Source organism: Coregonus clupeaformis, chromosome 9 (assembly GCF_020615455.1).
Source record: "Coregonus clupeaformis isolate EN_2021a chromosome 9, ASM2061545v1, whole genome shotgun sequence".
In the NCBI taxonomy this organism is placed as follows: domain Eukaryota; kingdom Metazoa; phylum Chordata; class Actinopteri; order Salmoniformes; family Salmonidae; genus Coregonus; species Coregonus clupeaformis.
This window is the reverse complement of record NC_059200.1, coordinates 34,239,635-34,255,193: the sequence shown is the minus strand read 5'-3', so window position 1 is coordinate 34,255,193 and position 15,559 is coordinate 34,239,635. Positions and strand designations below refer to the sequence as shown.

The 15,559-nt window shown below is 46.6% G+C and overlaps 1 protein-coding gene across 1 annotated transcript in view; it reads right to left on the bottom strand.

Moving 5' to 3' along the window:
- Window positions 1-15,559, bottom strand: part of LOC121573938 (protein turtle homolog B-like) — a 195,656-nt gene that overhangs the window by 72,193 nt on the left and 107,904 nt on the right. Inside the window, exons 5-6 of the mRNA XM_041886349.2 lie at window positions 14,724-14,841; window positions 404-545 (exon numbers count right to left, since the gene is read on the bottom strand). Coding sequence (XP_041742283.2) covers window positions 404-545; window positions 14,724-14,841 — 260 coding nt within the window. The remainder of the gene's footprint in view (window positions 1-403; window positions 546-14,723; window positions 14,842-15,559) is intronic.

Below are 15,559 nucleotides of genomic sequence, written 5' to 3'. Positions count from 1 at the left end.
CCTTTCTAGTGGAACACAGACACACACACACATCCCTTGAATATGGTCAGAAAGTGACGGGGCCCAATCAGATTACAGGCTCTTGTTCAAGACCCTGTGCCATGAGGTTCACGCATGCACGCTAAACGCATGCATGGATGCGCGCATGCACACACACACACACACACACACACACACACACACACACATTATATCCCTGACATATCATCTCCTCAATATATTCTACATTAGACAAAATGGCCCAAAATAGTCCACATTACAAACAATTCTGAAAGTGGTGGGACGGTACAGTATATACTATGGTAACACATTTCACAGCAACAATGCATCACAAAACTCAGACCATGTGTGGGGTGGTGGGGGATGGGGGATGGAACAGTAATGAACTCGATCATAACTTTACTTCTTGAAGAAGACGTTGTCATCCTCCCAGAACCAGGTGTATGTAAGGTTGCCGGGGTAGGCCTCAGCTAGGCAGTCCAGCTTGGCGTCTTGGGATATGTTCACCGTCAGGTTCTGGGGAGGGGACACAATGAACGGTGGCCCTGGGGGAACAGAAAGCACAAAACAACGGCAATTAGTTACATTCACTTTCTTTGCACGTACTCAAACACATTGAATAGGAGAAGATTTGAGAAAATAATTGACAGAATATAAGTAGACTACATCGGAAGTACATGCAAAAGTGTGAGGTAGAAAACCCAAAGCAGGCTTACAGTGGGGAAAAAATTATTTAGTCAGCCACCAATTGTGCAAGTTCTCCCACTTAAAAAGATGAGAGAGGCCTGTAATTTTCATCATAGGTACACGTCAACTATGACAGACAAAATGAGATTTTTTTTTCCAGAAAGTCACATTGTAGGATTTTTTATGAATTTATTTGCAAATTATGGTGGAAAATAAGTATTTGGTCAATAACAAAAGTTTCTCAATACTTTGTTATATACCCTTTGTTGGCAATGACACAGGTCAAACGTTTTCTGTAAGTCTTCACAAGGTTTTCACACACTGTTGCTGGTATTTTGGCCCATTCCTCCATGCAGATCTCCTCTAGAGCGGTGATGTTTTGGGGCTGTCGCTGGGCAACACAGACTTTCAACTCCCTCCAAAGATTTTCTATGGGGTTGAGATCTGGAGACTGGCTAGGCCACTCCAGGACCTTGAAATGCTTCTTACGAAGCCACTCCTTCGTTGCCCGGGCGGTGTGTTTGGGATCATTGTCATGCTGAAAGACCCAGCCACGTTTCATCTTCAATGCCCTTGCTGATGGAAGGAGGTTTTCACTCAAAATCTTACGATACATGGCCCCATTCATTCTTTCCTTTACACGGATCAGTCGTCCTGGTCCCTTTTCAGAAAAACAGCCCCAAAGCATGATGTTTCCACCCCCATGCTTCACAGTAGGTATGGTGTTCTTTGGATGCAACTCAGCATTCTTTGTCCTCCAAACACGACGAGTTGAGTTTTTGACAAAAAGTTATATTTTGGTTTCATCTGACCATATGACATTCTCCCAATCCTCTTCTGGATCATCCAAATGCACTCTAGCAAACTTCAGACGGGCCTGGACATGTACTGGCTTAAGCAGGGGGACACGTCTGCACTGCAGGATTTGAGTCCCTGGCGGCGTAGTGTGTTACTGATGGTAGGCTTTGTTACTTTGGTCCCAGCTCTCTGCAGGTCATTCACTAGGTCCCCCCGTGTGGTTCTGGGATTTTTGCTCACCGTTCTTGTGATCATTTTGACCCCACGGGGTGAGATCTTGCGTGGAGCCCCAGATCGAGGGAGATTATCAGTGGTCTTGTATGTCTTCCATTTCCTAATAATTGCTCCCACAGTTGATTTCTTCAAACCAAGCTGCTTACCTATTGCAGATTCAGTCTTCCCAGCCTGGTGCAGGTCTACAATTTTGTTTCTGGTGTCCTTTGACAGCTCTTTGGTCTTGGCCATAGTGGAGTTTGGAGTGTGACTGTTTGAGGTTGTGGACAGGTGTCTTTTATACTGATAACAAGTTCAAACAGGTGCCATTAATACAGGTAACGAGTGGAGGACAGAGGAGCCTCTTAAAGAAGAAGTTACAGGTCTGTGAGAGCCAGAAATCTTGCTTGTTTGTAGGTGACCAAATACTTATTTTCCACCATAATTTGCAAATAAATTCATTAAAAATCCTACAATGTGATTTTCGGGATTTTTTTTTCTCAATTTGTCTGTCATAGTTGACGTGTACCTATGATGAAAATTACAGGCCTCTCTCATCTTTTTAAGTGGGAGAACTTGCACAATTGGTGGCTGACTAAATACTTTTTTCCCCCACTGTATATGAAAACCTCACCTGATTGGTAGGTAAATTCACTTTCAAATGATAAACAAATGAAAAAATATTTTGAATTAACATAATGGCACATTTCTTATTCAGCATAAATAAGGTGGTATGCTAGCTAGTGTTGTCAAGATACCAGCATTTTGACTTCAAATCAAATCAAATATTATTTGTCACATACACGTGTTTAGCAGATGTTATAGCGGTTGTAGCGAAATGCTTGTGCTTCTGGCTCCGACAGTGCAGTAATATCTAACAATTTCACAACATATACCCAATACACACAAAACAAGTAAGGAATGGGATTTAAGACTATATACATATATGGACAAGCAATGACAGAGCGGCATGGACTAAGATACAGTAGAATATTATAGAATAGAATGCAGTATATATATATATGAGATGAGTAGTGCAAGATATGTAAACATTATTAAAGTGACTAGTGTTCCATTTCTTAAAGTTGCCAGCGATTTCAATAGGCAGCAGCAGCCTCTAATGTGCTAGTGATGGCTATTTAACAGTCTGATGGCCTTGAGATAGAAGCTGTTTTTCAGTCTCTCGGTCCCAGCTTTGATGCACCTGTACTGACCTCGCCTTCTGGATAATAGAGGGGTGAACAGGCAGTGGCTCGGGTGGTTGATGTCCTTGATGATCTTTTTGGCCTTCCTGTGACATCGGGTGTTGTATGTGTCTTGGAGGGCGGGTAGTTTGCCCCCAGTAATGCGTTCGGCAGACCGCACCACCCTCTGGAGAGCCCTGCGGTTGTAGGTGGTGCAGTTGCCGTACCAGGTGGTGATACAGCCCGACAGGATGCTCTCAATTGTGCATCTGTAAAAGTTTGTGAGGGTTTTAGGTGCTAAGTCGAATTTCTTCAGCCTCCTGAGGTTGAAAAGGCTCTGTTGCGCCTTCTTCACCATACTGTATGCGTGGGTGGACCATTTCAGTTTGTCGGTGATGTTTACGCCAAGGAACTTGAAGCTTTCCACCTTCTCCACTGCGGTCCCGTCGATGTGGATAGGGGGGTGCACCCTCTGCTGTTTCCTGAAGTCCACGATCATCTCCTTTGTTTTGTTGATGTTGAGTGAGAGGTTATTTTCCTGGCACCACACTCCCAGAGCCCTCACCTCCTCCCTGTAGGCGGTCTTGTCATTGTTGGTGATCAAGCCTACTACTGTTGTGTCGTCTGCAAACTTGATGATTGAGTTGGAGGCATGCTTGGCCACACAGTCATGGGTGAACAGGGAGTACAGGAGGGGGCTGAGCACGCACCCTTGTGGGGCCCCAGTGTTGAGGATCAGCGAAGTGGAGATGTTGTTTCCTACCTTCACCACCTGGGGGCGGCCCGTTAGGAAGTCCAGGACCCAGTTGCACAGGGCGGGGTTCAGAATCAGGGCCTCGAGCTTAATGATGAGCTTGGAGGGTACTATGGTGTTGAATGCTGAGCTATAGTCAATGAACGTCATTCTTACATAGGTATTCCTCTTGTCCAAGATGGAATAGGGCAGTGTGCAGTGTGATGGCGATTGCATCGTCTGTGGATCTATTGGGGCGGTAAGCAAATTGAAGTGGGTCTAGGGTGACAGGTAAGGTAGAGGTGATATGATCCTTGACTAGTCTCTCAAAGCACTTCATGATGACAGAGGTGAGTGCTACAGGGCGATAGTCATTTAGTTCAGTTACCTTTGCTTTCTTGGGTACAGGAACAATGGTGGCCATCTTGAAGCATGTGGGAACAGCAGACTGGGAAAGGGAGAGATTGAATATGTCCATAAACACACCAGCCAGCTGGTCTGCGCATGCTCTGAGGACGCGGCTAGGGATGCCGTCTGGGCCGACAGCCTTGCGGGGGTTAACATGCTTAAATGTCTTAATCACGTCGGCCACGGAGAAGGAGAGGCCACAGTCTTTGGTAGTGGGCCTCGTCAGTGGCACTGTGTTATCCTCAAAGCGGGTGAAGAAGGTGTTTAGCTTGTTTGGAAGCGAGACGTCGGTGGTTTTCTTTTTGTAGTCCGTGATTGTCTGTAGACCCTGCCACATACGTCTTGTGTCTGGGCCATTGAATTGCCACTCCACTTTGTCTCTATACTGATGTTTTGCCAGTTTAATTGCCTTGCGGAGTGAGTAGGTACACTGTTTGTATTCTTCCATATTCCCAGTCAGCTTGCCATGGTTGAATGCGGTGGTTCGCGCTTTTAGATTTGCGCGAATGTTGCCGTCTATCCATGGTTTCTGGTTAGGGTAGGTTTGAATAGTCACAGTGGGCACAACATCACCTATACACTTCCTGATAAACTCAGTCACTGTTTCAGTGTATTCGTCTAAATTATTTTCGGAAGCTACCCGGAACCTATCCCAGTCCGCGTGATCAAAACAATCTTGAAGCGTGGATTCCGATTGGTCAGTCCAGCGTTGAATAGTCCTTAGCGCGGCTATTTCCTGTTTGAGTTTCTGCCTATAGGAAGGGAGAAGCAAATTTGCCGAAAGGAGGGCGGGGGAGGGCCTTATAACCATCCCGGAAGTTTGAATAGCAATGGTTGAGGATTTTAGCAGCGCGAGTACAACAGTCGATATGTTGATAGAACTTCGGCAGCCTAGTTCTCAAATTTGCTTTGTTAAAATCCCCGGCTACAATAAATGCAGCCTCAGGATATGTGGTTTCCAGTTTGCATAAAGTCCAGTGAAGTTCTTTGAGGGCCGTCGTGGTATCGGCTTGAGGGGGGATATACACGGCCGTGACTATAACCAAAGAAAATTCTCTTGGGAGATAATACGGTGGCATTTTATTGTGAGATATTCTAGGTCGGGTGAAGAGAAGGACTCGAGTTCCTGTATGTTACTACAATTACACCATGAGTCGTTAATCATAAAACACACACCTCCGCCCTTCTGCTTACCGGAGAGATATTTATTCCTGTCTGCGCAATGGACTGAGAATCCATCTGGCTGGACCGATTTCGACAGAATATCCCAAGAGAGCCATGTTTCCGTGAAACAGAGTATGTTACAGGCCTTGATGTCTCTCTGGAAAGAAATCCTTGCCCGTAGTTCGTCGACTTTGTTAACCAAAGATTGAACATTAGCGAGTAGGATACTTGGAAGCGGTGGGTGGTGTGCGCGCCTCCTAAGTCGAACCAGTAGGCCACTCCGAGTGCCTCTCCTCCGCCGGTGATGTTTTGGGTCAGCCGCTGGAATCAGTTCAGTTGCCCTGGGGATAGCAAACAAAGGGTCTGCTTTGGGAAAGTCGTATTCCTGGTCATAATGCTGGTGAGTTACCGCCGCTCTGATATCCAATAGTTTTTCCCGGCTGTATGTGTCACGCCCTGGCTCGGGGGACTCTAGTATGTTGAGCCAGGGTGTGAGTTTTCATTTGTGTTCATTCTAGTATTGTGTTTCTATGTTGGCCAGTGTGGTTCTCAATCAGAGGCAATGAGTATCAGCTGTTGCTTGTTGTCTCTGATTGGGAACCATACTTAAGCAGCCAGTTTTCCCACAGTGTTTGTGGGATCTTGTTCCTGTGTAGGTTTGTGTTTTGCACCTTTGGACGTCACGTTATCGTTTGTTGTTTTTGTTCGTGTTATCATTCAAATTAATAAATATGTTCACCTTCCACGCTGCGCCTTGGTCCTCTGTACCCGACGATCGTGACAGAAGATCCCACCAAAACTGGACCAAGCAGCGTGTCCAGGAGCCATCGCCAGGGGAATCGCTAGCAGATCTCCGTGGCAACCTCGACTGGGTCAAGCCTAGTGAAGAGCAGAGAGGGTGGACTTGGGAGCAGTGGAGGAAGAGTCTCGACTGGGTCAAGCCAAGTGAAGAGCAGAGAGGTTGGACTTTGGAGCAGTGGAGGAAGAGTCTGGCGAGAGATATGGAGGCCTGGTCCACGGGGAGGAGAGACACACAGAATTTTTTTAGGGGGGGGCTCACGCCGTGGACGACGGGGCAGCAGGAGGCCGCGATAGAGCGGTCCAGCGGGTTGGCAGAGGAGGCCGCCAGGTTACGGGGGCCACTGGTATTAAAGGGGAAGGAAAGTGTAGAGGCACGGCGAGAGGTACTGGGGTGTGTTACCAGTCCGGTCCGGCCCGTTCCTGATCCCCGCGTAGGGCCAGTGGTGTGTGTCCCCAGTATGGTCCGGTCTGTTCCTGTCCCTTGCACCGAGCCTGTGGTGCGCGTCGCCAGCCCAGTCCGGTCCATTCCTGCTATCCGCACCAAGCCTATGGTGCGCGTCGCCAGCCCGGTCTGGCCCGCTCCTGCTCCCCGCACCAAGCCAATGGTGCGCGTCGCCAGCCCGGTCCGGCCCGTTCCTGCTCCCCGCGCCAAGTCAATGGTGCGCGTCGCCAGCCCGGCCCGGCCTGTTCCTGCTCCCCGCACCAAGCCTATGGTGCGCGTCGCCAGCCCGGCCCGGCCTGTTCCTGCTCCCCGCACCAGGCCAATGGTGCGCGTCGCCAGCCCGGTCCGGCCCGCTCCTGCTCCCCGCACCAAGCCAATGGTGCGCGTCGCCGGCCCGGCCCGGCCTGTTCCTGCTCCCCGCGCCAAGCCAATGGTGCGCGTCGCCAGCCCGGCCCGGCCTGTTCCTGCTCCCCGCACCAAGCTTATGGTGCGCGTCGCCAGCCCGGTCCAGCCCGTTCCTGCTCCCCACACCAAGCCAGTGGTGTGCGTCGTCAGTCCGGCACGGCCCGTGCCTGTTCCACTGGTGCCTGGTCCGGCACCGGTCAGCTGCTTCACGCTGGAGCTGGAGCAATCCACTCCACCAGTGTGCAGTCCAGCTCCGGTCAGCGGGGCCAGACCGGACCAGGGGTACTTTGGGGGGTTGGAGAGGGAGTGGGGATCAGGTCCGGAGCCGGATCCGCCGCCAAGGCGGAGTGCCCACCTGGTCCCTCCCCTGTGGTGTTTGGTTGGCGCGGCCGGAGTCCGCGCCTTTGGGGGGGGGGTACTGTCACGCCCTGGCTCGGGGGACTCTAGTATGTTGAGCCAGGGTGTGAGTTTTCATTTGTGTTCATTCTAGTATTGTGTTTCTATGTTGGCCAGTGTGGTTCTCAATCAGAGGCAACGAGCACAGCTGTTGCTTGTTGTCTCTGATTGGGAACCATACTTAAGCAGCCAGTTTTCCCACAGTGTTTGTGGGATCTTGTTCCTGTGTAGGTTTGTGTTTTGCACCTTTGGACGTCACGTTATCGTTTGTTGTTTTTGTTCGTGTTATCATTCAAATTAATAAATATGTTCACCTTCCACGCTGCGCCTTGGTCCTCTGTACCCGACGATCGTGACAGTATGTAATGATACAAAACACTTTCTGAGCTAATAATGTAAAAGATAATACATAAAAAAACAAAATACTGCAAAGTTTCCGAAGAGCTAGTCGCGAGGTCGCCATCTTCGTCGGCGCCAGGATCTTAATACCGATACTAGGTATAGTATCACGATACCATCACGATACTCGGTACCAAAGCAATACCACAGCAAAAATAAGAACGCGTATTAGCCAAAGTCACAGAATGGCACTTGATCCAGACATATAAACTCAGCTACTGCTCTGTTCAATCGTTGGGCATCTTTTGAGTTCAATATCATAAATTTTTCAGAGACAGCCATGTATGAATTAATAAATCAATTATACAATCATACAATCAATTTGACTTTGTTTTTACCAATATAACTACGTAACAACATAATGGTAATTTATTTGAACGGTAAATCTCTATTGAAAAACTGAGTTAATCAAGATGTAGCCTAGGACTATTCACAATACAGGTGAATGCATATTCAATAGGAGTGTGTGCATCCATTGAGTTATTGAGGTTGATTTGGCTGATTTCATGGGGCTACAGATGCCAAACAAACAAACAAACAATCTCTTTCCCTTCCATTTGGGACTGATTTTATTGTACTGATCAACAACATTTGCATAGAAGTAGCAATCTCTTATTGTGCGCTGTCTCTTTAAGACCCAGTAATGACGTAATTCACGAGGCACACGCATACACAGTCAGTTCGAGGGAGAGACAATTAAGTGGTGACAATTTGGTGAATTGATGTTCAGCTGTTAGCTAGCAAGGAAAGTTAGCTTACAAAGCTGGAAGTTACCTGTATCTTTTTACATTGTACAGTGTTCTAGCCTGTATGGACATTGTTTTGCAAACAGTAATGAACAGTTTCAACCTTTCTACATGCCGTGTTGCATTATTCAAGTGTGTTAACTTCTGTGCAGCATGAGTGGGGAGCAAGCTATAGCAATGAGTAAGTGAAGCAGGCAAGAGGTATGCACGGTGCGCTTGGCGAATAAAGGGGACATCGGTTGCGTAGATAGATAGACTTGATCCTCAATCAGTATAAAACGTGAGCCATATTTGACAGAAGTTCAGAGAGTAACAACAATTATAGTACCAAACAGTTTTGTATGTTTTAGTATCGAAAAAGTACAGAAGTTTTGGTATACCGTGCAACACTAGCTAATGCTAGTGCAATCTCTGTGTTAAGCTTGGGCAAAATATGACATAAGATGACCACAGGGGACGTGGGTCAGTGTGTGTGTGTGTGTGTGTGAGCGAGAATGTGGAGGCTTCCCACAGATATCACAACTTCCGACCTGACCATGTCACATCATAATGGCACACAGGCTGTAGAGGAGGAAGGATTACCCTGCCCATGGTGCAGGGGCCATGAGGAGAGTATACACACAGTGAACACACACACAGTGGACGTGCACCTGCACCTGCGCGCACACACAGTGGAGATAAACACAGACACAGTGGACACACACAGTGGTGACAAACACAGATAGAGTCTCACACACCACCACCATGCAAGGAGTTCATTAAGGCAGGTGGAGCAGAGATCATGTTGACACACATGATTCAGCTAACTAAGGTCCTGAGGAGCAGCTGACAAACAGAATCAGAGGTCTTACAGCAGGGCTGGAGCAAAAGCCTGCACACACAGTAGCTCAAAAGCAGTGTACGCACATCCAGACCTACAGTACCAAAACTAAACTAATGAAGAATACCTGCAAACTGATGAATGCTCCCGCTGTTTTATTTTATTTTGCAACCACAATATCTATTAATTACCCCCAGTAGCTCTCCCAGTAGGGTTGACTGACCAACCCTGTCTTTATTTTCCCGTGAGGGAACTTGTCTGGTGTGGTTAAAAAACAAAAACAAAAACAAATATACAAACAAAGTAGGCTCCACAGACCTCCTAGACATACTTGGTTTGACATGTAATGTTAACATGTAACAAAATAAAGGGCAGACTACAACATGATTATCATTGCCATGAGCATTGCAATAGAGCATGATTCCTGGGCAATCTTGTCACGTCTCATATCAGACTCCTTCGTTGCACGTAGGAACGATAGTTCATCACATGACCAGCACAGCAGCAGCGTTATGGAAACGAGCAGCGGCGATCAAAGCATCTGTCTCACTCTTGCTTCCTACCCTGCCCGAATATGGACCTTTTGTTGTTATGCCCTCTTGGCAGCTGGTAGCTGTTGTCATTGCCTGGGGGGGGAAATAATTACTTTTTCCTAAAAGTAGTGCGTTGGGCCTTTACAAGTCCTGTATTAGGGGACAGATATAGCCGTCTGTAGCGCGGGCAAACATTGTGGCCCCTCCAATTAGTTACACTACAAAAGTTTTAGAACACCTACTCATTCAAGGGTTTTTCTTTATTTTTACTATTTTCTACATTGTAGAATAATAGTGAAGACATCAAAACTATGAAATAACAAATCAAAATATATTTTATATTTGAGATTCTTCAAATAGCCACCCTTTGTCTTGATGACAGCTTTGCACACTCTTGGCATTCTCTCAACCAGCTTCATGAGGTAGTCACCTGGAATGCATTTAAATTAACCGGTGTGCCTTCTTAAAAGTTAATTTGTGGAATTTCTTTCCATCTTAATGCGTTTGAGCCAATCAGTTGTGTTGTGACAAGGTAGGGGTGGTATGCAGAAGATAGCCCTATTTGGTAAAAGACCAAGTCCATATTATGGCAAGAACAGCTAAAAATAAGCAAAGAAAAATGACAGTCCATCATTACTTTAAGACATGAAGGTCAGTCAATCCGGAAAAGTTCAATAACTTTGAAAGTTTCTTCAAGTGCAGTCGCAAAAACCATCAAGCGCTATGATGAAACTGGCTCTCATCAGGACCGCCACTGGAATGGAAGACCCAGAGTTACCTCTGCTGCAGAGGATAAGTTCATTAGAGTTACCAGCCTCAGAAATTGCAGGCCAAATAAATTCTTCACAGAGTTCAAGTAACAGACACATCTCAACATCAACTGTTCAGAGGAGACTGTGTGAATCAGGCCTTCATGGTCAAATTGCTGCAAAGAAACCACTCCTAAAGGACACCAATAAGAAGAAGAGACTTGATTGCGCCAAGAAACAGTCCAAATTTGAGATTTTTGGTTCCAACCGCCATGTTTTTGTGAGATGCGGTGTGGGTGAACGGATGATCTCTGCATGTGTATTTCCCACCGTAAAGCATGGAGGTGTTATGGTGTGGGGGTGCTTTGCTGGTGTCTGTGATTTATTTAGAATTCAAGGCACACTTAACCAGCATGGCTACCACAGCATTCTGCAGCGATACACCATCACATCTGATTTGGGCTTCGTGGAACTATCATTTGTTTTTCAACAGGACAATGACCCAACACATCTCCAGGCTGTGTAAGGGCTATTTTACCAAGAAGGAGAGTGATGGCATGCTGCATCAGATGACCTGGCCTCCACAATCCCCCGACCTCAACCAAATTGAGATGTTTTGGGATCAGTCGGACGGCAGAGTGAAGGAAAAGCAGCCAACAAGTGTTCAGCATATGTGGGAACTCCTTCAAGACTGTTGGAAAAGCATTCCAGGTGAAGCTGGTTGAGAGAATGCCAAGAGTGTGCCAAGCTGTCATAATAATATGCCATTTAGCAGACGCTTTTATCCAAAGCGACTTACAGTCATGCGTGCATACATCTTTGTATATGGGTGGTCCCGGGGATCGAACCCACTACCCTGGCGTTACAAGCGCCGTGCTCTACCAGCTGAGCTACAGAGGACCACATCATCAAGGCAAAGGGTGGCTATTTGAAGAATCTGAAATATAACATATATTTTGATTTGTTTAACACTTTTTTGGTTACTACATGATTCCATTTGTGTTATTTCATAGTTTTCATGTCTTCAATATTATTCTACAATGTAGAAAATAGTAAAAATAAAGAAAAACCCTTGAATGAGTAGGTGTTCTAAAACTTTTGACCGGTAGTGTTCATCAACAATTCGGATAGTCTCCATGCATTTCATCCATGAAATATGAAAATATTGGAAAACATGGAAAATAGACAAAACAGATGAGACGGAAGCGACACCACCCATCACCATTACAGTGCCAGCCCTGAAAAAAAAACATTAAAAAATGCACTACAATGCAAAGTAAACAAGTACAAGTCTGGGTCTGCGTGGATTACATAAGTGCAGATAGATTTATTTCCTACTCTTTTCATGTCCCTCCAGTTCCTCTCCACAGTCTAATGTGCTTAACTGTTGCCTGCCGTCCTTAGCGGCATCCTTGTCTCTGTTGAAAGGCCTGCAATGAGAGGAGGAGACTGCCGCTCCACTGTTAACCCAACAGGAACGTTCTGGGAATGCTTTTGTTTGGGAATGACTAGGTATAGGGAGAGAGATGTGCTCTATGTCATTGTGAGGAATAAATGGGGTATGTACAGGGGTATGTACCTACAAGTAAGGACATATGTATGTTAACATGTGTAAGCGGTTGGGAGGTGGTGTAAGTGAGCTTTGGTGCAACAGTGGCGAGTAAGGAAAGAACGAAAGATGGGCCATCTTTCTCTTTTTCAGTTTATGACATCAGTCATATCAGCTAATTTCTGCACCAATGGTGGGAAATCCTCGTATACACGTCATAACGTGCGCACACAAACATACTTACCCCTTTTTCTCCCCAATTTCGTGGTATCCAATTGGTAGTTACAGTCTTGTCCTATCGCTGCAACTCCCTACGGACAGGGGAGAGGCGAAGGTCGAGAGCTGTGCGTCCTCCGAAACATAACCCTACCGAGCTGCACTGCTTCTTGACACTGCCCGCTTAACCCGGAAGCCAGCCGCACCAATGTGTCGGAGGAAACGCCGTACACCTGGCGACCGTGTCAGCGTGCACTGTGCCCGGCCCGCCACAGGAGTCGCTAGTGCGCGATCGGACAAGAACATCCCTGCTGGCCAAACCCTCCCCTAACCTGGACGACGCTGGGCCAATTGTACGCCGCCCCAAGGGTCTCCATGTCGCGGCAGGGTACGACAGAGCCTGGACTCGAACCAGGATCTCTAGTGGCACAGCTAGCACTGCGATGCAGTGATACTCACACATTTGAATCATTTAGCAGATGCGCACACACAATTTTGAGCTGATCGCATAACAGAAGACACACAAACACACCCACCCACTCACACAACCACAGAGTCCTCCTTTAGCCAGCTTGGTGATATTGACTGGCAGCCCAATATGGTAGTTCTGATCCAGAGCCCAGGGCCTGAGCCTCTAACAGGGGGAGGGTTTTTATCTGGAAACCCAGTGTGTGTGTGGTGTGTGTGCGTGTGTGTGTATGCGTGATGTGTGTGTGTCCGTGTGTGCGCGTGTGTAGCAGGGGTACAGCTGGAAACACTGCCCGCTGCAGATTTACTTAGTTGATCTGGTGACGATCGGATTCAGTGGCTTACCAACAGGGATACTGAATTATCATAATCCCTACCCCCAGGGTCATCTGCCAATCAAAAGCCACCACTTTTTAAACACGCACCAACAGAGAAACCGACAAAGGTCCAAATGGAAACAATATTTGTCAAAGTGAGTCACACAGTAAAATACTACTTGAGTAAAAGTCTACAAATATTTGGTTTTAAATATACTTAAGTATCAAAAGTAAATGTAAGTGCAAAAATATACTTAAGTATAAGTCAAAGTAAAAGTATAAGACGCACAATTATTGTCATTTTTTTTACATTTACGGATAGCCAGGGGCACACTCCAACACTCAGACATCATTTACAAATGAAGTGTTTGTGTTTAGTGAGTCCACCAGATCAGAGGCAGTAGGGATGACCAGGGATGTTCTCTTGATACCGAGCACGCCCCCATTCTCATCGACAGGGCTGTAGTGGAGCAGGTTGAGAGCTTCAAGTTCCTTGGTGTCCACATCACCAACAAAACTATCATGGTCCAAACACACCAAGACAGTCATGAAGAGGGCTCGACAAAGCCTATTCCCCCTCAGGAGACTGAAAAGATTTGGCATGGGTCCTCATATCCTCAAAAAGTTCTACAGCTGCACCATCGAGAGCATCCTGATTGGTTGCATCACCGCCTGGTATGGCAACTGCTCGGCCTCCGACCGCAAGGCACTACAGAGGGTAGTGCGTACGGCCCAGTACATGACTAGGGCCAAGCTTCCTGCCATCCAGGACCTCTATATTAGGCGGTGTCAGAGGAAGGCCCTAAAAATTGTCAAAGACTCCAGCCACCCTAGTCATAGACTGTTCTCTCTGCTACCGCACGGCAAGCGGTACCGGAGCGCCAAGTCTAGGTCCAAAAGGCTTCTTAACAGCTTCTACCCCCAAGCCATAAGACTCCTAAACAGCTAATCAAATGGCTACCCGGACTATTTGCATTGTCCCCCCCCACCCCCTCACCCCCTATTTTACGCTGCTGCTACTCTCTGTTTATTATCAATGCATAGTCACTTTAACTCTACCTACATGTACCTCAATTACCTCGTCTAACCTGTGCCCCCGCACATTGACTCTGTACCGGTACCCCAGTATTTTTAATTTTTTTGTTATCTAAAAAATTAGTAAGGTCTGAACTCAGTATTTGCCGTGACAGAAAGGAAAATGTATTCCATCTTTAGTGATGACTCCATCTAACCTTCTAATGTGTTTAGGTGAGCTTCCACCCTGTTGCTTCCACCTACCCAGCTCCATTAGATCTACCAACACCAAAGGGGCTAGACTAGACTGTATGTACAAAGGGCAGTTTTTGGACCTGGCATGTCTGTTAATTATTGCCTGACTATTTTTCTATAGTCGTAGACCTCATAGGCACACACACACACACACACACACACACACACACACACACACACCCTATACATGTGCACATACATATACACACACACACACATATATACACCTGCCTACTAAAACATTCACCCTGCAGAAAACGAACACAAAGACACACAACTCTTTACTGCTGCACACATGTACACATATACACATGCACTCACTCACTCACTCACTCACTCACTCACTCACTCACTCACGCACTCACTCACTCACTCACTCACTCACTCACTCACTCACTCACAGATGTTGAGTTGTGACAGGGCTACCTTGGACAAGCAGGCGTGTGGTGTGAACCACCTCCCCCTGGATGCTGTAGGCTCGGCAGGTGTACGCCCCTCTGTCCTTGCGGCTGACCGACAGCACCGTCAGACTCCCATCAGCCACCTGGGGAGGGAGAGGACACCATAGAAAAAGTGAGGGGGGAGTTCCATTAAAACGATAAGAAAAATGCATAAAATTCCACGTGAATACACAATGCAAATGGTCTACATCGCGCTTCCCGCGGAGAGAAATAGACAATTGTTTAATTTATGTTGCTGCTTTTGTTTTTCATGGGAGTGGCACGTGTAGCTTGTTTCTGTTGACCAGGGATGTTCTCTTGATAAGTGCTAAATTTGACAATTTTCCTGTCCTGCTAAGCATTCAAAATGTGTCATGAAAAATGTATGGAGTAAAAAGTACATTATTTTCTTTAGGAATGTAGTGACGTAAAAGTAAAAAGTACAGATACCCCAAAAAACAACTTAAGTACTTCACTCCACTGCTTGTCACTCACAGACGCACAGCCACTCCCTGCTTGAGCTGCTGCATTGCTTCTCTCTCCCTTGTGCATTACAGCTCCGGTTAATAAAGTAGCACATAAATTGGCTTTCCCTTTATGATGATGATGATCGGAACCTGTTAGTGGTAGTTTTGTGATAACTGCACAGTGATTTAAATTTTGTAAGGGAAAAAAAAAAGTTTATCGGTTAGGGATTTTTACCTAACGTTAACTATCCCAATTTTGTTTAAACCAGGGATGGGCAACTGGTGGCCCGCTGCCCCCCTTTTGTAGGCTCGTGGATCAATTTCCAAAAACTTTAAAATGTAGGAACTCATTCAG